Consider the following 26693-nt stretch of genomic DNA (forward strand, 5'->3'; position numbering starts at 1 on the left):
TTTGACCGCTAGCAGTTCTCGGTCCCTCACATCACACCAGGACTCCGCAGGGCTCAGGCAGTGGGAGAAGTATGCACAGGAGTGCAACTTCCCCTCCGAGCATTTTGAGAGAACTGTGCCAACACCGCTGTCCGAGGCGTCCACCTCGACGATGAATGGTTGAGAAGTGTCCGGGAGGACCAGAATGGGTGCCGTGCAGAAGCGGTGCTTGAGGTCCTTAAATGCCTTTTCCGCCTGAGGAGACCAGACATAAGATCCACCAGTCCTTTTGGTGAGATACGACATGGGTGCTGCTACAGAACTGAAGTTCCTGACGAACTTGCGGTAGAAGTTAGCGAATCCTAAGAACCGCTGCACCTCCTTAATGGACTTGGGAGTGGGCCAGTCCTGGATGGCCAGGATCTTGGCTGGGTCCATTTGGAGTTGTCCCGTCCGTACAACAAATCCCAGAAAGGAGACCTCGGGGACATGAAACTCGCATTTCTGGGCCTTAGCAAACAGATTGTTCCATAGCAGCCTCTGGAGAACCTGGCGGACATGGTGGTGGTGCTCCTGCAAGGTCTTAGAAAATATCAAGATGTCATCAAGGTAGATGAAAACGTACTGATTGATCATATCCCTCAAGACGTTGTTGATAAGGGCCTGAAACACAGCTGGAGCATTGGTGAGTCAGAAGGGCATAACTTGGTACTCATAGTGCCCTGATGGGGTGTTAAAGGCAGTCTTCCACTCATCTCCCTGTCGGATGCGGATGAGGTGATATGCATTCCATAAGTCCAACTTGGTGAAGACAGTGGCGCCTTGGAGCAGATCGAACGCTGTGGACATCAGCTGAAGGGGATAGCGGTTGCGCACAGTGATATTGTTCAGGCCCCTGTAATCAATACACGGCCGGAGCCCCCCATCCTTCTTGCCGACAAAGAAGAAGCCGGCACCAGCAGGTGAGGTGGAGGGTCGAATGAACCCAGAGGCCAAGGCGTCCTTGATGTACTCCTCCATGGCCTTGCGTTCTGGCTGAGAGAGGGAAAACAGTCTGCTGCGAGAAGGGGTAGCCCCAGGGAGCAAGTCGATGGCACAGTCGTAGGCATGGTGCAGAAGAAGAACGGCAGCCCTGCTCTTGCTGAAAACTTCTTTGAGATCCCAGTACTCTGTGGGAACTTGAGATCAGGAGGCTCGGCAGGAGACACAGGAGAGCTAGAGAGCAGACAAGAGGCATAGCATGAAGGACCCCACTCCACAACCTGGCTATTGACCCAGTCTATATGAGGGTTGTGGCGGGTAAGCCAAGGAAGACCTAGAATAACTAGGAACTCTGGTGAATGAATCAGGTGCAGGGATATTTCTTCCTTGTGACCTCGAGACTGGAGGAAGACTGGAGAAGTTACTTGGGTGACTCTTCCGTCACCTAAGGCTTGACCATCCAGGGCAGACACAGACAGTGGGACTTCAAGAGGCGCAATCGGGACATTGATACTTTGGGCGAAGTGGACATCCATAAAGTTTCCAGCCGCCCCGGAGTCTAACAAGGCCTGGCAAGAGTGGACAGACTCACCCCAGGAGATGGAGACCGGGATGTAGACTCCTTGGCCAGGGAGTTCAGGAGAGAGGGTAGGCCCCATCACAACCCTCCCTCGGCTGGACGGGGCGGTCATGCTTTTCCCGAGAGCTCGGGACATGATGCTCGGAAATGGCCAGGCTTGCCACAGTATATGCAGCACTTGTCCCTCCTTCTGCACTCCCTCTCAGATGCGGAGAGACGAGTACGGCCCACTTGCATGGGCTCTGGACAGTCACTGGAGGAGGTAGACAGGTTGCAAGTTGAGGCAGTGAGGCCGGGGAGGCTCAGGACTTGGCGACGCAAGGGTCGCAAGGGTCTCACGTTGGCTTGCAAGAGTTTGTCCATGGTAGCTCCGAAGCATGTTAAAGCAGCCATAATTCCCTGAAGGTTAGCTGGGTAGACAGTTGAAGAAGCCTCTGCTGAGTCGGTCATGACGGAGTCTTTCTGTTAGGGTTTTGCTGAGATTCGAACCCGGGTCGCTGGTGTAGTGATCCACCAAACCCCCACTAGGCCACCAGGGGATTGACTCAAGTGCAGAGGCGTGAGACGATAGTAGAGTACAAAAAAAGTTTATTTACAAAGTAAAAAATCCAAGGCAAAAAAAAAACAAAAGTATGATCCAAAGGTTCAAAGTCCAAAAATGAGAAAAGAAGAGGCAAAATGCAAAACGCTCAGAAGATCCAAAAAGGTAGTGCAAACTAAAGTCCAAAGATAAGAAAAGAAAAGGCAAAATGCAAAATGCTCAGAAGATCCAAAAAGGTAGAACAAAATCCAAAGAAAACAAAATACCAAAAAACACAAGAGCATAAGCAAGGTACACGGGACAGAGGAAACAAACCATAGGTAGCACAAAGACTCCGTGACTGGGGACCAAACTGAGGAAGTATTTATACACAAGCTAAATGGGAAACAGGTGACAATAATGAGGACTAAACAGGCAATCAAAACAAACACAAAACACAGAAGCAGTGGCGACCTCTAGAGGTCCAAAACAAACATGACAAGAAAAAAAAACATAACAGCGGCCTCTAGAGGCCAAGACAGTCCCAAGTCCTAACACATCTGATGTGGCCCCTTACGGTCTATGAGGTACCTATCATCAAGGTTGAGAAACTGGAGAGGATAGTCAGTTCTTACATTAAGAAGTGGCTTGGACTCCCGCGTTGTCTCAGCAGTATCGGGCTGTATGGATGGGGAGCTCTGGAACTGCCTGTCTCCAGCCTCACTGAAGAGTACAAGTGTACTAAAGTGAGGCTGGAGATGACTTTGACTGAGTCTCACGATGCAGCAATACAAGCAGCTGCCCCCAGACTGGCAACTGGGAGGAAATGGACCCCATCAGAAGCTGTACAGCAAGCACAATCTGCTCTCAAGCATGGAGATATAGTGGGACATGTTCAACAGGGAAGAGCAGGGCTTGATTTTGGTGCAAGTCGACCAATGTGGCACAAGGCTCCATCCACTGAGAGAAGAAAGCTGGTGGTTGAGCAGGTTTGGTGCCAAGAGGAGGCAGAGCAATGTACAAAGGCAGTCTCACAGTCCAAACAGGGACAGTGGACCAGCTGGGACAACCTGGAACATCTTTCCGACAGAGATAGTAACAACTACTCTCAGGCCAGACCACATCCTGTGATCAACTTCCCAGAAAATTCTATACATCCTGGAACTGACGGTACCATGGGAAGCTGCTGTTGAAGAGGCATACAAGCAGAAAAGCCTGAAGTATGCTGAAATAGCAGCCCAGGCAGAACAACGTAACTGGCATACCAAGGTGTTCCCAGTAGAAGCTGGGTGTAGAGGGTTTGTTGCCAAGACTACAACTAGGCTCCTGAACAGAATGGGAGTGAAAGGACAGGCCTTCCAACAAGCACTGAAATCACTCTCAGAGGCTGCGGAGCAAAGCAGCAGCTGGCTGTGGATCAAGAAGAAGGACTCCAGCTGGGCTGTGAGATGACCATTGAGGGGGAGATGACCACTGAGGGGTAAAAACAGAGGGGAGCACACTTGGGACGCCAGGTGTCGCCGTTGAGCCCTCTGGAGGCGTCGTGGCCCTAAATCAATGAAACATCAAGGAAGGAGTGCCCACCTGATGATCCCAATGAAGTTTTACCACTCTCCCACTCAAGACAACAGGCAAGAAGCAGTGCTGATTATTCAAGGGATTGTACCATCAAGTCCTACAAGCTCTACTTTATGAATTATTAGAATTGGGTTTTTTTTCTTTATGACATTGTGTAAAAATTTGTGTCATTTTTCAACATCTTGTATTGAGACAAAATGGGTTCCTGCATGACTGACAGCTTATAAGCTACCATTTTGACTGGACAAAAAAGGAAACGTCTAACAATGGGGGAAAAGAGTAGTTGGGATGATATTAGTAGTGTATAACAATTGTAATGTAATCCCCTCTTTTTCCAATTGTGATAAATAATATCATTCAATAACTATGGATTATTATGTTGTTACAAGAGTGCCAAGGGGATTTCAAGATATGTACAAGGAATTTCAGATAAATGCAATTTAACAGTTACTTCTTATATGATCCAGCATTATCTGAAAAAGAAATATAATGATGGGTCCTGGGACTAGAAGAGGTGCAATAAATGTTGTGCTATATTTATGTTCAGCTCAGCTAGCACCCAATCCAATCACCCTGCTATAACAATCTGGCATAATCGTCTCACTTTTTACAGATAAGGCTGCATCATATCTTATGAGCACACCAGTTACATGGTAATTTATCTGAAATTCCTCGTACTTATCTTGAAATCCCCATAACACTGGTCTTGAATAGAATTTATTTTGTAAGTGAAAAATCACATTTTCTGCCATAAATCTTTTATCACATTATCCATGCACTCTGTGCCCTCGTAGAAGGTAACGTGTGGCTCTTCCTGCAAGCGCTGTGACATGATTTGTTTTATAAATGGTTAAATAAATACTTGGGGCGATTCATTTTAGCCCATTTAATTCAATTCTTCCTTAATGGAGTTTGGTCAGTGTATTTATTGTATGCTCATAAATCACTTAAAATCTACTGAGGGCAGAATAATTAACAAACCCAAACAGAATGTTTATTAGATCTTAAAGTCCAAAACCGCCAGTGTTTTTTAAACTAATCTGTTTTCTGCATCTGTAGTGTTTATGTAATTAATGTTAACAATGATTCTTTCATGGTTTTTTTGTTTGTGTGTGTGTGTGTGTGTGTGTGTGTGTGTGTGTGTGTGTATGTGTGTGTGTGTGTGTGTGTGTGTGTGTTTATAATGGAAGTCTATGGTTGGTTATTGAACGTGTTTAAAATAATGCAAATTGAAAACCACAATCATGACAATCTAACAATGAATGTCTTAATGTGAGACAGATGTAAAAGAATTTAGTTCTTAAGTAGTTTCATTAAACTTTGGAAAGATGAACCAATGCAATAACTACAGAATGTGGGTTTTACATAACCAGACAATATCTTCTTGGAAAAAGTCTCTGAAATGATGAATTACACATATATAAAGCTTGTTTTTTTTGTGTGTGTGGATAGATAGATAGATAGATAGATAGATAGATAGATAGATAGATAGATAGATAGATAGATAGATAGATAGATAGATAGATAATCTTTGTTGTCATTGTAAATAAATACAACAAAATTAAATGCAATCTATGGTGCAAAAAAAAGTGCATCTAAAAAAACTATGAAAATAATACAAGAAGAAACTAATAAATATATAAATTAATAATTTAAAAGGTTATTTAAAACAGCAGTCATCACTCGCAAACATTCACATCCTCTGGTGTGGAGGACATTGTACAATCCCATATTGTATCATACTGTATTATTGAATGTACAGGTTTGCTTTATTTAATGCCCTTATGGCACTGTTTGTCCTGGCTGTTAATGACCTGTAACATTTACCTGAAGGCAGGAGTTCAAACACAGTGTGTCCGGGGTGAGATGGGTCCCTGAGAATGTTTTGTGCTTTTTTTTTTTATACTGCAAGAACTGTACAAATCCTCCAGAGAGGGGAGAGGGTAGCCAATGATCTTCTGGGCCATAGTGATGACCCTCTGGAGTGCTTTCCTACTGTGCAACTAGAAAACCACACACAGAAACAGTAAGTCAATATGCTCTCAATGGAGCAACAGTAGAAGGACACCAGTAGTTTTTGTGAAAGATGGTTGTTCCTGAGCACTCTCAGGAAATAGTCTTTGCTGTGGTTTCTTGATAACAGTTGTAGTGTTGACGCTCCAGGTCAGGTTGTCCTGAATGTGGACCCCCAGAAACCGAAATTCTGAGACCCTCTCCACACAGTTCCCACTAATAAACAGGGGCAGAATGTCCATTTTCTTCCTTCTAAAGTCTATGATTGGCTCCTTAGTCTTGGTGGTGTTTAAGACCAGGTTGTTATTTGTACACCAATCTGACAGCTGCTCCACCTCATCTCGGTATTGCGACTCATCACCCCCGGAGATGAGCCCCACCACAGTGGTATCATCAGCAAACTTGATAATGCTGTTACTGGAGTGGGCAGGGATGCAGTCATGGGTGTAGAGGGTGTAGAGTAGGGGGCTCAACACACAGCCCTGAGGGGAGCCAGTGCTGATGCTAAGGGCAGAGGAAATGTAGGAGCCTACTCTCACTCTCTGGGAGCAATCAGTGAGGAAGTCCTTAATCCAATGACAGATGGTGTGGGATATTCCCAGGTTTGTAAGTTTGGTCACCAGTCTGTTCGGGAGGAAGGTGTTAAAGGCGGAGCTGAAGTCCACAAAGAGCAGCCGTACATAGCTCCCCTGCTGCTCCAAATGGGACAAAGCAAGATGGAGATCTGTGGCTATTGCGTCCTCTGTGGCCCTATTAGCTCTGTAGGCAAACTGGGGAGGGTCAAACCTGGGTGAGAGGTGTGAAATAATTTGAGTTCGGACCAGTTTCTCAAAACACTTCATAATGATAGGTGTAAGTGCTATTGGCTGGTAATCATTAAAACTGCTAATGGTATTCTTCTTTGGAAGGGGGACAATTATGGAGGACTTTAAGCAGGGTGGGATGGCAGCCTGAGACAGAGACAGATTGAAAATCTTGGTAAAGACCCCAGCCAACGGACCTGCACAGACCCGCAGCACCCGTCCATCAGGTCCTGCAGCTTTCCACAGGTTTACCGTGCTCAGCGTGCACCTCACCTCATGCTCCTCCACCATGAGTGTGTGGCTGTTGGGGGCTTGTGAGTGTAGTATGGCTGCCTCTTGTGTCTCCACCTCAAAGCGAGCGAAGAAGTGGTTCAGCTCCTCTGCCAATGAGGAGTCACCATCAGCTATGAGGTTGCTGGATCTGTAGTTGATGTGCTGGACCCCCTGCCACACCTGCCTGGAGTTGTTGCTCTGAAAGCAGTCCTCTATCCTCCTCCTGTAAGCAGCTTTGGCCTCTCTGATGCCTCTCTTCAGATTAAACTTTGGAAAGATGAACCAATGCAGTAACTACAGAATGTGGGTTTTACATAACCAGACAATATTTTCCTGGAAAAAGTCTCTGAAATGATGAATTACACATATATAAAGCTTGTTTTGTGCAGATAGATAGATAGATAGATAGATAGATAGATAGATAGATAGATAGATAGATAGATAGATAGATAGATAGATATTATGTATGTGTTTATTGGCTGTGCTAACTGCTACCCATTATACAGGTACATCTCGAAAGATTAAATATTGTGGAAAAAGTTCAATATTTTCCATCAGTTATTGGAGAAAGTGAAAATTTAATATATTCTTGACTCATTACATGTAAAATAAAATGTTTCAAGCATTTTTCTATTTTAATTTTGATAATTATGGCCTATAAACAAAAATGTATTAAAAAATCTCAAAATATTAGAGTATTTCATTTTGAGTTTGAGTAAAACAGTATAAATACCATGTATCTCTCAGTCTAGTTCAATACAAGCAACCACAATCATGGGGAAGACTGCTGACTTGACAGTTGTCCAGAAGATGATCATCGACACCCTCCACAAGGAGGGTAAGCCTCAGAAGATCATTGCTGAAAAGGCTGGCTGGAAAAGGTGCACAAGTAACAGGGATGACTGAAGCCTTGAAAGGATTCTCAAGAAAAATCAATTCAATAACTTGGGAGAGCTTCACAAGGAGTGAACTGAGGCTGGTTTCAGTGCATCAAGAGCCACCACGCACAGTTGTCTTCAGGAAAGGGGCTACAACTGTCACATTCCTAATATCAGGCCACTCCTGAACCAGAGAGATCATCAGAAGTGTCTTACCTGGGCTAAAGAGAGAAGGGACTGGACTGTTGCTCAGTGGTCCAAAGTCCTCTTTTCAGATTAAAGTAAATTTTGCATTTCATTTGGAAATCATGGTCCTAGAGTCTGGAGGAAGAACGAAGAGGCACAGAATCCAAGGTGTTTGAAGTCCAGTGTAAAGTTTCTGCAGTCTGTGATGATTTGGGGTGCCATGTCCTTTGCTGGTGTTGGTACACTGTGTTTTATCAAATACAAAGTCAATGCAGCTGTCTACCAGGAAATTTTAGAGCACTTCATGCTTCCATCTGCTGATAAGCTTCATGGAGATGCCGATTTCCTTTTCCAGCAGGACTTAGCACCTGCCCACAGTGCCAAAACTACTACCAAATGGTTTGTTGACCATGATATTACCAGCCAACTCGCCTGACCTGAACCCCATAGAGAATCTATGGGTATTGTCAAGAGGAAGATGAGAAACACCCAACCCAAAAAATACAGACGAACTGAAGGCCGCTATCAAAGCAACCTGGGCTTCAGTAACACCTCAGCAGTGCCACAGGCTGATCGCCTCCATGCTATGCCGCATTGATGCAGTAATTCATGGTAAAGGAGCCCCAACCAAGTATTGAGTGTATAAATGAACATACTTTTCAGAAGTTAGGCATTTCTGTCATGTAAATCCTTTTTTGGATTGATCTTATGAAATAATCTAATAAGTTAAGATACTGGATTTCTGATTTTCATGAGCTATAAGACAATCATTAAATTAAAACAAAAAAGGCTTGAAATATTTCACTTTATATGTAATGAATATACAATATATGAATGTTTACCTTTTTGAATTAAATTACAAAAAAACCTTTCACGATATTCTAATTTTTTGAGCTACACTTGTAAGTGACTTGCATCGAAACAGGTTTTCCATTATTTCCTCAGTTCTATTATTTTTATTAATTATGGTAATCACAAATACAGTAAAGACAGAATTTAAAGTTAATTTCCTGTAGAGTTCATTTTCATTCATGGGAGTATCACATACAATACTTGTGCATATGTGCTGACTCCAGCTAAACAGATATACACTATTGGTATGCAAAATTGCAACTCAGTCAGTTGTACCCTGTCATGAAATTTTAAAGCATATGAGAAATAATTCAGAGACTTATGCTCATATTTGTGTACAGGTATGTTGGTGTGTGTGTGTGTGGCTCCAGGACTAAACGCAGGTTAGGAGAACATGTGCCAAGGATAATGATCTACACACACACAAGTCAGCCATGTCCATTCAGGTTAATGAGATCACAATCCACAGACTGACAGGGTTATGGGGTCACATCCCTTCTGAGTCTGACCTTGTCTTCTTCTGTCTCTCTCAGACCATGATTGATAGGAGCGAAGGAAGGCACACAAGGTAGGCCTTCAGGTCTCCCTACATACAGGTCTCTGCCCACACCACAGAGACAGCCTTCATAAAAAGACAGCTTGTGCTTTCCAATGAGAAGAGCAGAGGAGGTAAATGAACACTGCAGCATTTTACTGAGCAGGCTAAGTGCCTGTGGAAAAGTCAGCTGTGTTCACTCAGGCAATTTTATTTCATGTCTTTTTTTTTTTATTTTTTATCCAAGCTTATTTATGCCTTAGTGTACTGTGGTTTTCTTCTTAAAGTAAGAACACATTATGGAAATACTGCAGTAAAAGCTATGAATAGGTTGTAGGAGTTTTACTTGCTTGAATATCTTATAAGAGCAGAAAGGATTATTACTGGCTTACTGAACATTTTGAGAGTGAAGTGCTACAAAAGTGATGTTTTTTTTTAAAGCTCCAAAGACCAGTGCCTCTCACAAGTCCTCAAAATTACAGTTTTTAAAAATAAATGGGGTTTAAAATCCTTTTACTTTAATATTCAGCCCTAAAATTGTTGTCAAATAGCAAAACACTAGTTCATTAATTAGCGGGTTATTTTTGTTGATTTTTTAACAATTTGTAAAACAATTTAAGCTTAATATTATACATGTATTAAGTTATTACATTACTTTATAAAAACATTATCACTATGCTAGGACCCACACGAGTATACCATTTCTTATACATCTTTTACATTGGAAGGTAAATTCAAGGTATTCATTCAAGGTACAACTATGGTCTTTGCAAGCCCTTTTTAGACAGGTAATCCATAATATTGGTGTAAAGAAGGCATCTCGATATTGCAGCTTTAGTGATTTAGATGGAAACAAACAGATCTGGTAGGAAGTTGCACCAGTGTGTGTTTTTATGTTGCGAGCTGGCATTCCACAACCAGAGATGCTGTTGTGCACATTTATAGCACTCTTCAAACACAAGAAATGTTGCTGAGCATCATATACAACATGTAATCATTTCCATTAAATAATTCACATTTAAGGGAAGTAGCTGCCTATATATATATATATATATATATATATATATATATATATATATATATATATATATATATAATTTGTTTGTGTCCTTTAGCCGAGGCAGCTTTTCAGGAAAAAGTCCATCATAGAAAACTGCGCTCACAAATGGAGAGGAAAGAGAGAGACAGAGAGAGAGAGGTAATGAGGAAGAGAGGAGTGGAGAGACTCGTGCAAGCAACATATTTGTAGATCAGAAATATGTTGAGGAAAAAGTGAAGAGAAGTAGGAAGAAATTTGAGGCAGAATTTTCGCTGGTCTCGGAAAGCAGAACATCAAAACAATGTCAATGCCAAAAACTTCACACCCCGTTCCCACTGTGCCAGCATACAGGCATTTATTCCACCTTTGTTACTACAAACGTTCTGGCTCAACACAGACCCTACTTAATGCATTCGGATGTTTTAAAGAGAATGCAAGGCAGAATAAAGGAGTAAGAATTCCACCTTGAATAGGCTGTGTAAAAAGGGTCATAGCCTTACATGCCATCTTATACCATTGATAAGCAAACAGACACTCTTAGAGAAAAAGGTTCCTTGAGAGTTCTTCGATGTTTAATACATAGCTGTTTAAAAGGCTTCTTCTTGGAATTGTATCTAAAAAGGAAACTTTTGGTTATAGAGTTCTACAGATAAAGAAAAAAAACTGTGGCTGTGTTGTGCGATCGCATTTATTGATATGGTTTAGATACACTTGTCCTCTTAGAAGAAAGTGCCATTGCAAATCAATACAAACTTATTCTAACTGATCACCTTTATCCTATAAGGAAACTTCCATCCATCCATCCATCCATTATCCCTAACCGCTTATCCTGTGCAGCTGGAGCCTATCCCAGTTGACTATAGGCAAGAGGCGGGGTACACTCTAGACAAGTCGCCAGGTCATCCCAGGGCTGACACAGAGACAAACAACCATTCACACTCACATTCACACCTACAGTCAATTTAGAGCCACCAATTTACCTAACCTGCATGTCTTTGGACTGTGGGGGAAACCGGAGCACCCGGAGGAAACCCACACAGACAAAGGGAGAACATGCAAACTCCACACAGAAAGGCCCCCTGGCTTGAACTCAGAACCTTCTTGCTGTGAGGCAACAGTGCTAACCACTACACCACCATGCCACCATGAGGAAACTTATCTATCCTAATGGGTGTGGTCTCTTCTAGAATGACTCCACCTGCATCCACAGCACATGAGGACTCAGAGAATGGTTTAATAAATGATAAAAATAATTTTTAAAAATGCAAAAAAAAGTATAAACTATATCTGATATGTCCTTCATAGTCACCAGATCTCTACCAAATTGGAGAGATTTTGGAGCGACATGTTGGATGACGCTCTCCACCACCATAAGCAAAACACTATTTAAGGCAATATCTTATTGAAGAATGGTATTCATCCCTTTAGTACAGTTCTGGGAACTTATAGAATCCATACCAAGGTGCATTGAAGCTGTTCTGGTGGCTCATGCTGGCCCAACACTTTATTAACACTCCATCTAATTCAACCGTCCATAGAACCTTTAAGGATTCCAAATAAACTGAAGAACCCTTGAACATAGGTGATTTTGTAGGGAATAGTAATAGGTGTATTTGCAAACCCTACAAGATTTCCATCCATAACCACTTATCCTGTGCAGGGTCACGGGCAAGCTGGAGCCTATCCCAGCTGACTATGGACAAGAGGTAGGGTACACCCTGGACAAGTCACCAGATTATTGCAGGACTGATACATAGACACAAACAACAATTCACACTCATGGTCAATTTAGAGCCACCAATTAACCTAACTTGCATGTCTTTGGACTGTGGGGGAAACCGAAGCACCCAGAGGAAACCTATGCAGACACAGGGAGAACATGCAAACTCTACACAGAAAGACCCCCATCAGCCACTTGGTTCAAACCCAAAACCTTCTTGCTGTGAGGTGACAGTGCTAACCACTACACTACCATGCTGCCCCTCTGACAAATTTTTTTTTTCAAATACATTTTGTCATTTAGCAAAAGTAAATTTGACATTTAATTGTATGACAAATTTCTTTAGTTGCCAATTAAACCAGCCAAAACTTAAATATACACAGAATAAATTATATTTCATTTAATAATGAAACTACAAACCACTTCAAACAATTACAAAATTAAAATGTTTAATTGCTTCACATTATCATGATTACCAAGAGCTACATTACAGTCTTTACTATCACAAGACTTATTATATACAGTAACTTTATGCTCAATAATTTTCTAAATTTCTGTGCTGTCCTCCATGGAGTTTATTTATTTCAATACTTTGCTCATGTATAGTAGACACAGACTCCACTCAAGTGCTGAGATGCAGTGCATGTCTTCTTTTAGAGCTGTGTTTTATTTTCCTGTATGTTTGTTTGAGAGTATTGAGCATAGTATTGTATTTGGTGCCTCCTGGTAGGTTGCTGTTTAAAAGTTAAACCAAACATTGTCTATGTACCAGGGATTCTACCTGAACAACAGACTGCACTGGACTGACAACACTGATGACACTCTTCTTTATAAGAAGGCTGGAGTCTTTCAATGTGTGCAGCAGGCTACGGTGGTTCTTCTATCAGTCTATTGTGTGCTATCTTTATGCTGTGGCCTGCTGAGAGAGCAACAACACTGCAGGGGATAGCAAATGCCTCAGGAACGCCAGAACCATCACAGCACTGTCTAAACTCACTGGAGGCAGTGACAGAAAAAGATGATGATAGCAGCTTTGGAGAGCATTCTGAACAATTCTGCCCATCCCCCCCCCCCCCAATGTGATATCCAGGAGCACCTTTAGCCAAGGGCTTGAATAAGCACTACTGGCAAACATTTATGCCTAGTGCTATACACATTCTTTCTGTGACAAGCAGTATGTGACAGGCATGACTACAGTTCATGACAACAGTAGGCTACAGTTATCTTGATATTCTTTTCTGAGGATATGCAGTTTCATTTTTTATTGTAAATGTGTATTAATACTGATCACTGGTGAGACTGTAAAAAGAGGAATGCAGACAGGTAATACAGATCCTTGTCTATGTGGGTTAATTGTTTGGCGATCTGCTAGTAATGCCTTGGGGATCCAGTAGGGGGATCACGTACCTCTTCCTCACTCAATACAGACAAGTGAAGGCAAGAGCTGTGTGTTGCTCCATCATCCTTCTCCCATTACTATTCCCCTTGTTTAAGGGCACAACACCTCTTTCCAGCATACCATTCGGCCCTCTGTTTCTCAGAATAGACAAGAGATCCAAATGTCAATATAAAATAATAATCTTTGCTTGATTTTTCTTATGCTTAAATTTATGCTTAACTCAAGTTCCCCTGTTCAATCCTGAGTTCAGGTTACTGTCTGAGTAGAGCATAGGTGCTAAAGAAGGCAACTGGACTTGTTTGAAATTCTTGAAGACATTTCACCCCTCATCCAAAAGGCTTCTTCACTTCTGTCTGACTAGTGGGGAGTTCCAGGTATTTATCCTCTAGTGGACCAAAAGCAAACCTAAGGAGAGTCACTGAGGAATGCACAGACCTGTACACTGGGGACAGACCCGTTGCAACAAGGTAGGCAGATTTGGCAATTGTCTAGGGCCCCAGCCCTCGAAGGGCCCCCGCTGCCGAACGACTGGTTATGTGTTCAATAGCAATGACAACTTTTTGAGCGCGGCAGCGCAGCGCCTAATGACACTTGTTGAAATACCCTAGTTCCAAGGGGGGCCCCCTAATGCACAAGAGCACCTCCCTACATGCTTTGGCCGAAAAGTGCAATGACAGTCTGTTGTCAACCCCTCAATGCCCATCTCCGTCCAGTCAAGTGGTTGCAGAGCTCCACGGCAAAAAAACAAAAACAAAATCAAATATGAAGCGAAATTACCCCTCAGGGAGCCAGAAGAGAAAGAAGAAAAGGGAAGAGGAAGACAGAAAAAAACAAGACACTGGTAAGTGAGAATGTACACACTCATTAATACCAAGCGGGTCGACAAGCAAATTTGGTAGCTAGCTTACGTTAATGGTAGTTATCTTGTAGACAGTGTTTATAACAGTGATGTAAATGTTGTCATGCACAACAGGCTTACAAACTTGCAAGGACTGGCTAAAAATTCTAATATGTGCCACACAAATAGGTGAAAGACTGTCAACTTCTCCCAGATTAACTTATTGTGTTTATCAAAATGTCATAGTCAGAGTTAGTTTCAGCAAGCTGCATGGCTTTCATCAGAAGTAGCTAGTGTGTCGTGAGCATGAATGGAGTAGGACAGGGGATGGCTCACAAGAAAGCTCTTTTTTACATAAATAGGCTACGTTTGTGACCTTGGTCGGATATTACTGTAATGCAGTAATTCAGCTAAGAAACCCGAACTTTCTGCAAGGAAGCATTCAATTGAATGTGATGTCCGCAGGTCTTTGGACATGGAGGGTATTGTGGCTGCCTTTGCTGAAGCCAAAGCCCGCAAGCAGCAGTTTTAGACATTTTGCCCATGATTCTAGTTGTGTATTCTTAAATTTTTATGTGTTTTTCTATACCTTTTGCACTTTTCTGTGTGTGCTGGTTCTTATTAAAATTCTTATTCATGTTTGTAATAATTTAATCACCATTTGAAGTTATTTCTACTTGTTTATATACTGTAAATATTTAGTGTGTTATTTGCACATTTTATATTACTTTGTCTTATTTTCATATTTGATTTATATGTGTGTGTGTGTGTGTGTGTGTGTGTGTGTGTGTGTATATATATATATTTTTTTTGTCTATTCTTGTGTTTAATTGGGTTTGATAATTATTTATAATTATGTAAAGAGTTCATTTATTAAGTAAAAATCATAAGAATGATTACAATATGTGTGATGTTTATTTATTAAGTCTTCAGTGGGTAGGCGGCCATAAGGCCTTTCGTCGAGGGGGGGATAATTATGGGCCCCAGATCCCCCTTTGCCTAGGGCCCCCAAATAGCTTGAAACGGGCCTGACTGGGGACACAAAACAACTGCTTCACAAGCGCATGGCTCAACACAGGAGAGCCAGTTCCTCAGGCCAGGACTCTGCAGTCTCTCTTCATCTTAATAACAAAGGACACTCATTTCAGGACTGCACTGTACATATTCTAGCCAGAGAAGACCAGTGGTTTGAAAGAGGAGTAAAAGAAGCCATCTTCATCAACTTGGAACGACCATCACTAAACAGAGGAGGTGGTCTGAGACACCACTTATCAGCTACCTGCAATGCAGTCCTTGGCACACTTCCCAGAAAACTACACATCCACACCAAGACTCAGCTACCGTAACTTCAATGACTCACATGATGGCAGAGAGAGCCAACGACCCACAAATCACCCTAACAACCCTCTAGGCTGCTTACACCATTCGCACATGGCATCCAGTGACCCCAACACCTACAGGATGACTGAGACTGTCAACGACCTATGTGACCTCAACAACTCTCAGGTTTGCTTTTGGTCCACTAGAGGATAAATACCTGGAACTCCCCACTAGTCAGACAGAACTGAAAAAGCCTTTCAGATGAGAGGCGAAACATCTTCAAGAATTTCAAGCAAGTCCAGTTGCCTTCTTTAGCACCTATGGTTTATGATGACCTGGATGACTGAGAACCTTCACAGACATATGTCTGAGTAGAGCTTTACAAGTTCTCGTGTCTGTGTGGGTTTCCTCTGGGTTATCCGCTTCTCTTTCACCTCTCAAAAACATGCTGTTAGGTTAATTGGCTATGCAAAATTTCCCCTAGATGTAGATGTGTGTGTCCATGATGGACATGGCACATCCCATCCAGGGTGTATTCCGGCTTCGCACCCTGTGTTCTCAGGATCCCCAGATCCACTATAACCCTGACCATGATATAGTGGTTACTAAATTCAAATTAAGGAATAATGTTTATTTCTACAAATCTTCCTTCACACTAATCCCATATCCTCACACATGTTGACTATGAATGTTTATTGTTGTGTTCCTGTACTTTTGTCTTGCTTGTGCACTGATGTCTTTGCCTTTGTAGCCTCAGCTACATTGTCTAGCTCTTGCTATTGCATACCTGTTTGGAAAGTATAAAATTGCCTATGCCCTTTGGCATGGTATATTAGCTGCCATTAGCTGCCAGGGGCAGCCATGGCCTGAAGGTTAGAGAAGCAGTCTTGGGCTGAAAGTGTTGCTGGTTTGATTCACGGGACCAGCAGGAAAAATGTGAAGTGAGTTGAGTGAATGAACAGCACTTTCCCCTCCATCTGTATCATGCCTGAAGTTCCTTTGAGCAAGGCACCTAAGCCCCAACTGCTCCTCGGGTGCTGTAGCATAGCTGCTCACTGCTCTGGGTATGTGTGTATGCTCATTGCTCACTTGTGTGTGCATGCATGTGTTCACTGCTTCAGATGGGTTAAATGCAGAGGAGGAATTTCACTGTGCTTGAGTGTACATGTGACCAAATAAAGGCTTCTTCTTCTAAAATTGCTCTACTTGGAACCCACTTTGATAGAGAAATATTTTATGGTGCTTTAAGGGTTCCCCTTTTTCATACCTTTGTGTATCAAGTGTATCGATGTGGCAGTTCGGAGCAGGTGGGTGAAGCACAGAGGATGGCAGGACAGAGATCAAGTTCCAATTTAGTATTTATTGTCACACTTTTCAGCATAACATTCACTCACAGACACACACACACATGACGGGTGTCTGTTCAGGCAAGAGTCCTCTGCTCTCTGCTCTCACTCCCTATATAGGGCGCGGTCACTGGGAAGACACACAAACACAGGTTAATTGCTCTCAGGTGTAGTGATTCTGCCACTCACCTTCCCTGATTCCGCCCTCCTGTCACAGACCGGCGCTTGACCACGCCCCCGCTGCCACATACCCCCACCGCCCGACTCAGGCCGGGCGGCCGTCCAGCCTGCAGCCGACTCCCCCCCCCGGCGGGAGTGGAAGTCCGCCACGACCATCTGTGCCCCCGGCCTGTGGACCACCTTGAAATTAAAGGGTTGGAGTGCCAGATACCAACGGGTGATCCGCGCGTTGGCATCTTTCATGCAGTGGAGCCACTGGAGGGGCGCGTGGTCCGAACAGAGGGTGAAAGGGCGCCCCAGCAGGTAGTACCAGAGGGCGAGGACCGCCCACTTGATGGCCAGACACTCTTTCTCTATGGTGCTGTAGCGCCCCTCACGCACCGACAGCTTCCTGCTGATATACAGGACGGGGCGGTCCTCCCCCTCCACCTCCTGGGACAAAACCGCCCCCAGCCCTCTGTCCGACGCATCAGTCTGTAACATAAAGGGGAGAGAAAAGTCAGGGGAGTGTAGAAGTGGCCCCCCACACAGTGCAGCCTTTACCTCTGAAAAAGTCCGCTGGCATTGCTCCGTCCACTGGACCGGATCTGGTGCCCCCTTTTTAGTGAGATCAGTCAGCGGGCTGGTGACGTCCGAATAATTAGGTATAAACCTACGATAATAGCCAGCCAGCCCCAGGAACTGTCTGACCCCCTTTTTGGTCTTGGGCCTCGGGCAGGCCGCAATCGCTGCGGTCTTGTTAATTTGGGGACGCACCTGCCCGTTGCCCAAGTGGAAGCCCAGATACCATACTTCCACCCGCCCAATTGCACACTTCTTTGGGTTGGCTGTGAGACCCGCTCGCCTCAGCGACCTAAGGACGGCCCTTAGGTGTTCCAAGTGCCTCGGCCAGTCATTACTATATATGATGATGTCATCAAGATAGGCGGCCACATAGGTGGCGTGCGGGCGGAGGACCCCGTCCATCAGCCGCTGAAACGTAGCGGGCGCCCCAAACAGCCCAAACGGAAGTGTGACGAATTGGTGTAACCCAAACGGTGTGGAAAAGGCCGTTTTTTCTTGGGATAGTGGAGTCAAGGGGATCTGCCAATATCCCTTCATCAAATCCAGTGTCGAATAAAAGCGAGCCATGCCTAGTCGATCGAGCAGCTCATCAATACGAGGCATTGGGTACGCGTCAAATTTAGACACAGCGTTGACTTTCCTATAGTCCACACAGAACCGGACCGACCCGTCGGCCTTGGGTACCAAGACCACCGGGCTGCTCCAGTCACTGTGTGACTCCTCGATGATGCCCATTTCGAGCATGGTCTGAAGTTCTTCCCGAACCACCTTTTTTTTGTGTTCGGGTAGCCTGTAAGGGCGGCTATGCACTACCACCCCCGGGGGTGTCTCGATGTGGTGCTCTATGAGGTTAGTGCGACCGGGCAGGGGCGAGAACACATCCGAAAACTCGGTCTGCAACTGGGCGACCTCCGTGAGTTGGGTCGGGGAGAGGTGGTCTCCACAGGGGACCGGAGAGGTACGTGATGCCAATGTCCCTTTTTGAACCTCCGGCCCCAGCTCCGCCTTCTCTGGAACCACCGACACCAACGCCACGGGGACCTCCTCGTTCCACAGTTTAAGCAGATTGAGGTGGTAAATCTGTAGCGCCCCACCCGTCCGTTCGCCTCACCTCATAGTCGACGTCCCCGACTCGCCGTGTGACCTCAAAGGGTCCTTGCCACTTGGCGATCAATTTGGAGCTCGACGTGGGCAGCAGTACGAGTACTTTATCTCCCGGAGTGAACTCTCTAAGGCGCGTACCCTTGTTGTACAGGTGGGCTTGCCGTTCCTGGGCCTGCCGCAAATTCTCCTGAGTTAGGTGGGTGAGCGTGTGGAGTTTTGCGCGCAGGTCTATAATGTACTGAATGTCGTTTTTGCTTTGTGAAGGTCCCTCCTCCCAATTTTCCCACAGCATGTCTAGGATGCTGCGCGGCTTACACCCATATAATAATTCGAACGGGGAGAACCCCGTGGAGGCTTGGGGGACCTCTCGCACTGAGAACAGCAAGGGTTCGAGCCACTTATCCCAATTACGTGCGTCCTCACTTACGAATTTTTTAATAATATTTTTGAGGGTGCAGTTGAACCGTTCTACTAAACTGTCCATTTGTGGGTGATACACGCTGGTGCGGATCGGCTTAATCCCCAATAACCCATACAGTTTGCGCAGTGTCCGTGACATAAACGTAGTGCCTTGATCAGTCAGAATCTCTTTCGGGATTCCAACTCGGGAGATGACGCGGAAGAGGGCCTCTGCAATACTGCGTGCTGAGATATTGCGCAGAGGCACTGCTTCCGGGTATCGTGTTGCATAGTCCACCAGAACTAATATAAAGCGGTACCCTCGTGCTGACCGATCTAATGGCCCGAAGAGATCCATCCCAATTCTCTCAAACGGGGTCTCGATTAACGGTAGAGGGCGCAAAGGCGCTTTTGGAATGGCCACTGGGTTTACTAACTGGCATTCGCGGCATGCCGTACACCACCTACGGACATCGCCGCGAATCCCCGGCCAATAGAATCGGGCCATTATTCGGGCTAGTGTTTTATCCTGCCCCAAGTGTCCAGCCATGGGATTAAAGTGAGCCGCCTGGAATACCAATTCCCAGCGCTCTTCGGAATTAAAAGCTGTGTGACTCGCTCTTTAGTTTGAGTGTCCTGCGTCACTCGGTATAATCTATCCTTCATAATCGCGAAGTAGGGGAAGGACGGGGTGGCGTTCGGCTGGAGCGTTTGACCATCGATTACTCTCACTTGGTCAAATGCATGCCGCAGAGTCTCGTCTCGCGACTGCTCTAATGGGAAATCCGCGAGGGATTCCCCAATAGAGAGAGGAGGAGCCGGCGGCTCCTCACTCTGATGCGGAGATGACGTAGACGGCTCTGTGACAGTTGCTCCTGCCAAAGCGACACCGGGACCTCCCCCTGTCAAATGGCAGGACCCACTCTCTACTAGGCGCGTCATTAAACCCTGAAATCCTGGCCAATCAGTCCCCAAAATTAAAGAGTGGGTAAGGTGAGGATTAACCGCCGCCTTCACTATAAATTTTTTCCCTCTGAAAATAATGTGGACCGACACCAAAGGGTAGCAGTGAACATCCCCGTGTACACACAACACCTTCACCCCTTGTGCTCCCCCCAATGCCTCGTTTTGAACCAGGCTTTGGCGAATTGGGGTCTGATTACAACCAGAATCCACCACCGCCTGATATGTAGCCCCTTGGATACTCACCGGTATGCGATACGCTCCGGCCCGATCGAGGGCGGCCTCTGGCGCGTCGGGGATCTGAACCACCGCACCCACTTCCATTGCTGTGCACTGCTGTTGAAGGTGGCCCGGCTCCCCGCAGTGCCAGCAAACCGGCCCGGGCTTTCCCTCTGCACCGGTGATCTGGGGCTCACTCACCTGAGGTGGGGGAGAGACAGACACAGAAGGGAGAAACGGGAGGGCACCGCGGGTGCGGCGGGCCAGCTGGGGTGGTGCCGGCCCCCGCCTCCGCGGTGGGGGAATGGGGCGAGGATGGGACACAGGAGGAGGGGAAGAGACAGAGAGAGAAGAGGAGAGAAGAGAAGATGCCATCTGCTGTCCTGCCACCGGGACAGCCGCCAAATGGTCCTCCGCCAGCTCGACTGCTTGATCCAGCGACGCCGGGCGGTGGCACTGGACCCACTCCGCAGTTCCTGCTGGCAAGCGAGTGACGAACTGTTCCAGCGCCACCTGGTCGAGGATTCCTTCGGCATCACGGTTGTTGGCCCTCAGCCACCACCAGCAGGCGTCCCGGAGCTGCTGGCTAAACGCGAACGGCCGGCCGACTTCCTCCAAGCGCAGCGCGCGGAAGCGCTGGCGCTGCTGTTCTGGAGTGCGCCCCACGCGCTGGAAGACGGCCCGGCGGAGGTCCGCGTAGGCCAGCCGGCGGTCGGCGGGGAGCTGTAGCGCGGCCAGCTGTGCTTCTCCCGTAAGCAGGGGGAGAAGGCGCGCCGCGCGCTGCTCCATCGGCCACCCCGAGGCTTCGGCGACTTGCTCAAAGAGCATGATGAACGCCTCGGGGTCATCCTGCGGGCCCATCTTGGTGACGGTGAGGGGAGACGGGCCCGCGGTAGGAGCGCTGGTGGGCCCCGCCGACGCGAGGAGGTGCCGGAACGCCTGTCGATCTTCTTGTTGGGCCAACACCAGGGCCTCGAACCGCTCTTCTTGCTCCTTTCGGAGGGTGAGTAGCGCCTGGTGCTGGCTGTGCTGGGCCGTGGCGAGGGCGTGGACCAGTTCAGCAAATGGGGAGGACTCCATGGGGCCGTGAGGCTGCTGTGCGCCAGGTCCCGGGTTTCGGCACCACTGTGGCAGTTCGGAGCAGGTGGGTGGAGCACAGAGGACGGCAGGACAGAGATCAAGTTCCAATTTAGTATTTATTGTCACACTTTTCAGCATAACATTCACTCACAGACACACACACACACGAAGGGTGTCTGTTCAGGCAAGAGTCCTCTGCTCTCTGCTCTCACTCCCTATATAGGGCGCGGTCACTGGGAAGACACACAAACACAGGTTAATTGCTCTCAGGTGTAGTGATTCTGCCACTCACCTTCCCTGACTCCGCCCTCCTGTCACAGACTGGCGCTTGACCACGCCCCCGCTGCCACAATCGAATATAAACAATATCTATTGAAGGCAGTATGGTGTTTTTTACTGTTCCATCCAGGGTGTATTCCTGCCTCACACCAGTGTTCCCAGAACAGGGTCCACCATGACCCTTATGAGGATAAAGCACTTAGTCAAGATGATGATGATGATGATGATGATGATGACCTATCAATCTAAATAAAACCCATCATCTTTATGTCAACCATAGGTATTTTGGACTATCAGGTTAAAAAAGGAAGCTATGGTCTAATGGTTAGAGAAGCAGCTTTGGGACCAAAAGGTTGCTGCTTTGGTTCCCTGGACCAGCAGGAATGGCTGAAGTTCCCTTGAGCAAGGCACCTAACTCCCAACTGTTCCCCGGGCTGCCCACTGTGGGTATGTGAGGGTCTTGTATGTCGCTCTGGATAAAAGCATCTACTAAATGCCTGTAATATAAAAATAGCAAAAAGACAAGGGCCAGTCCCCAGTAATAGCTCTTTGGAGATCCAAAGGAGATTTAGCCTTTCTGGCCAAGCTCATATTCTTTCTGCTGAGAACAGAAGTGAGATTGATTGGTCTCCAGAATTGGATGGCATACTTCTTTATTTTTTACACAGATCATTGAAGTTCCTTCCAGAGTGGTCTAAGAGCAGAGGAATGTCTTTAATAAATATCTTGAGCATCAGTTAGTATGGCACTATGAGACCAGGCTCTACACTGATGGTTTTATTTGGCACAATATTGCACATCACTCTCCAGCTGTCAGATAGCAGGGATAAGGCAATGTGATGTTACAGCCAACACAGGAAATGCATCCCTTTATTTCCCAAAGCCCAGATAAACTTGCTTTCTGACACACTATTTGACAGTATGACTGAACCATTCAGGTAATTCGGGTTTCTCAGAGTTCTCCAGGTCTAAGTAGTGAACAGAAGTGAAGAGCACTGAAGAAAAAGGGCCATTTCTCTACAAAGCCTTAGCAAAATTGTTGTTAATGAATAATGCAGTGTAGTCTAATTGTTAGCTATGAGCATTGTATGCAAATCGATCATCCAAAATGATTTAATCTTATATCAAGTAGGCAGCACAGAATATTCATCTGTTCAATTATTTATGCTTATGCTTCTGTCCTTTGGAGAAAATGAATGATTATGAATTTCATGATTACCATACTGAATATGTACAAAGGACCCTCTCTTTTTTTTCTTTTTTTATAAACTGTATTATTTATTTATTGCTTTGGCAATGTTATTGCTATAGTGCCGGAACCAGATGTTTAATGTACCTTCAGTACAACCCTTTAGACTTAGAGCACCACCCAGTGTTTATGTATGTGAGTACACTACAGCACCACCATCATGGTAATGTGGTCTCCAGACCTTTTCATAACCCTCCTTCCGCATATATCTTATCATACTTAGCCAGTTCCTGTGGCCTTTAACTGACCTGACAGATCATTGTGCTTCTTCCTCAACAGCTCTCTACATGAAGTCACCTTCTAAATCCCTTCTATATCTCTTTTATACGCACAGACACACACAGGAATACTCACTTGTATGCGATGTTGCGCCTCCACTGGAATGGGCCTGCCAGCTCTCATGCTTTGTGTAAACCAAGCAATGTCCAAGACATTCATTTTGCCCAGGTCTGATATGCCCTGCTCCTGTAGCCATGGCCAGAGCTCATGTGCTGGATTGTCTTCTGCTACAATATGAGTCACTTTATTACTGCAAAGATCAGACAAAGACATCTTGTCACTCATATGAAAGTTAAATGGTGCATACTGAGACGTAATGCATATCGTATTCAGAATTGGTGACTTAAATCAGCATTGATATTTACTTGAGGAAAGTCATATTCATGATTAGCTTATGCACTTAAGTTGATTTTCCATACTGATTATTAAAATCACCCATGCATAGGTCATACTGCACATCTGAGGTTGGCAGATTTTTCAGATAAATAGAGGTGTGTGTGAGACTCATCTCATTATCTCTAGCCGCTTTATCCTGTTCTACAGGGTCACAGGCAAGCTGGAGCCTATCCCAGCTGACTACGGGCGAAAGGCGGGGTACACCCTGGACAAGTCGCCAGGTCATCACAGGGCTGACACATAGACACAGACAACCATTCACACTCATACCTACGGTCAATTTAGAGTCACCAGTTAACCTAACCTGCATGTCTTTGGACTGTGGAGGAAACCGGAGCACCCGGAGGAAATCCATGCGGACACGGGGAGAACATGCAAACTCCGCACAGAAAGACCCTCGCCGGCCATAGGGCTCGAACCCGGACCTTCTTGCTGTGAGGCGACAGCACTGACCACTACGCCACCATGCCGCCCGTGTGTGAGACTGTGTTTTCCAATATTGTCTTTAGTCTTTAGCCCACTGTCTAAACATGAGTACTTTCCCTTAATTCTCAGAAAAATTTACTAAAAAATGAAATGGCTTTTTTGTTGTTTTTGCTGTTAAATGCCATATGATGTATTATTATACATATGGGACATTTTTTCCATGGAATAAAAACATGTATTCTATTCCCTTCTAGTGGGTTTATTGATGGCATGCAATATTGTCATCATCTCGCTTATCCTCCATGTATTACACCACTCTCCCCAATGGAGAATGAGCATGCAATATTGTTATAATATTGCACGCTGTCAAGACAACACGATGTCACACGTCAGAGCTCATGTGAAGATCCAATGACAAAAACTTTGCTGCTGCACATGAGCGCAATCATTTCTTTGTCGGCCAGGAAAGAGAGAAGACGGGGTTAATTCAGTGCTCCATTTAAGCACAAAATAAATAAACTGAAAACTGAAACTAAAGACACGCTGAACACCCAAAAGGCTACCAAAACTTCATTATATACTCTTCATGCATATTTACAGGAGAAAAACATACCAACGGACATCGAAAAACTGGAAAAGAGACACAGAGATATAAAACTTCCATGCTAGCGAGTGACTGTGACAGTTTGTACACAAACATGGCCACGAAGTTTGCTTCATTAAAAGCGGAAGATTTAAAGAGAAAGACACGCTGAACACCCAAAACGCTACCAAAACTTCAATGGATATTCTTCACGCATATTTACAAGAGAAAAACAGACCAACAGACATTGAAAAACTGGAAAAGAAAGCAATAGCGGAAATATTCTCAAAGTTCTACTTGGAGGTGAGGAAAAGTGACAGAGACTTTTACAAGAGGACTTCACTCGTGGATGTCACTCAGCAAAGCCCTTTTGTTTTGAACTACTGCAATGTAACAATTAACTCCAACCAAAAGTAACTTTGAACTTGAACTGTCAACCTGGATGTAGCTTGTATATAATTTGGGTTGTTGTTCAGGCTTTCTGGACTTATAACATTTTTATTGTTAGAACTTTGACTTTGTACATGTGTCAGGTGTGCGAGAGTGACGGATGTAAGCGCAGGTATATTCACTAACCATAAATATTACGAGACAAACAAAGTGCGTAAGACGCACAACAGGCAAACAGTCCAAGGGAGCAGGCAAGGTCATAATGTGGAAACAGGCAGGAGGTCAATCGAGGCATGGACAGAGTATCAGAGGCAAAACAATAACAAGAACTAGATATGAGAAAAGATTCGAGAAACCAGAAAGTCAACCAGAACTAGGAACAAGGAAACAAGGCTTAGTATGGCACACTAGATACAGCGTAATACTTTGCGCCGCCCTATCCTTGGCGCAGTCCTTAAAGATCATAGGCAAAGGTTTTCAATTTATGCACATTTGAAACTTTATATGTTTAAAAAAAAAACTGTAATTTTCTTCTGCTCCCAAGAAGTATTGTTAATAAGTAATAATTAAAATAAGTTAGCACGTATCATGGTGAATTTCTGCTTGGCGATTTTCGTGACCACTCAGCGCGTGACGTCATTCAAGACAAACAAACCGCTTGAGTTGAGTCCACTTCAGTTTATTTGCATTGTCATTTGGCTTGAGTGCAGATGTGCATTCGGGAATTTCCAAAGAAAAACCATGCCTTATTGTTGTGCAGTGAACTGTAACAACAGGACCGGTTCAGGAAGAAGTTTTTACCTTTTTCTGAGAGAGAAGAAGAGATGGAGAGAGTGGATTGTGCGCATGAAGCGAGAGGGTTGGCAGCCAGATAAATATGCCACTCTGTGCTTCGGTCACTTCAACGACAATTCATTTTTGAAGAATCCCCATCTGTTGAAGAGTTTAGGTGTCAGTGCCGGATAGAGAAGGCTCAAACCTGACACTGTTCCGACAAAATTTGAACACAAAATCAAGCAGTCAAAGAAGAAACGGACCAGCAACGCTCAAGCAAAAAGAAGACTGAACATAAACATTTTTACCTTTTCTTGCAATTGACAAGTCAAGAATCCTGAGGGATCCTGTACAATCATTGTGGAAATGAGACAAAAGGGATATTTCCTCGCTTAGAGCAGGCTATAAATAGTACAATGCTTGTATTACTATTAGCAATATATTATATTAGCAATATAAATGAATCCACATTATATTATAGGGATTGTGTGTGTACCTGTGTGGTTGAATAATTCTTCAAAAGGGCTCTTATTTAGTATTATGACGAAAGTAAGAATTTGTCATAACTACCAGGATAAATTGTTTGGGTGCGAGTCTTGTTGAGGTCCAGGGTCACCACGATCCGAGTCGCTTTACGATTCCGAGGCCGCACGGTCAAACCAGTGAGCCACATTCACCGATTGCTTCACAATGGCCATAGGTTCACACATATACCGTTTCACCTCTCAATATTCAATTTGGAGAGTTCCTACTTCAAAATCGCTATCGCTTTCAGACATTTTATACAACCTCTCACGACCAAAGTCTGTGCATGTGTGCTCAGTTCGCAAGTAAACACAGAACTGTTCCCAGTCTGTTTGCCTTGAATGACATCACGACGACTGTCCCCTGGCGGTAAAAGTGCGCATAAGTGAGATGTAAACAAACCTTCGGAACTTGTGCAAACCAGTATATTTTAACCGTTTTAT

General features: G+C 44.9%; 1 protein-coding gene across 1 annotated transcript in view; it reads right to left on the reverse strand.

Moving 5' to 3' along the window:
- The window catches only part of dntt (deoxynucleotidyltransferase, terminal), a 350223-nt gene that overhangs the window by 303311 nt on the left and 20219 nt on the right, over nucleotides 1–26693 (reverse strand). Inside the window, exon 2 of the mRNA XM_060926229.1 lies at nucleotides 23232–23406. Coding sequence (XP_060782212.1) covers nucleotides 23232–23406 — 175 coding nt within the window. The remainder of the gene's footprint in view (nucleotides 1–23231; nucleotides 23407–26693) is intronic.

The sequence above is a fragment of the Neoarius graeffei genome, chromosome 7, assembly GCF_027579695.1.
Source record: "Neoarius graeffei isolate fNeoGra1 chromosome 7, fNeoGra1.pri, whole genome shotgun sequence".
Classification (NCBI taxonomy): Eukaryota; Metazoa; Chordata; class Actinopteri; order Siluriformes; family Ariidae; genus Neoarius; species Neoarius graeffei.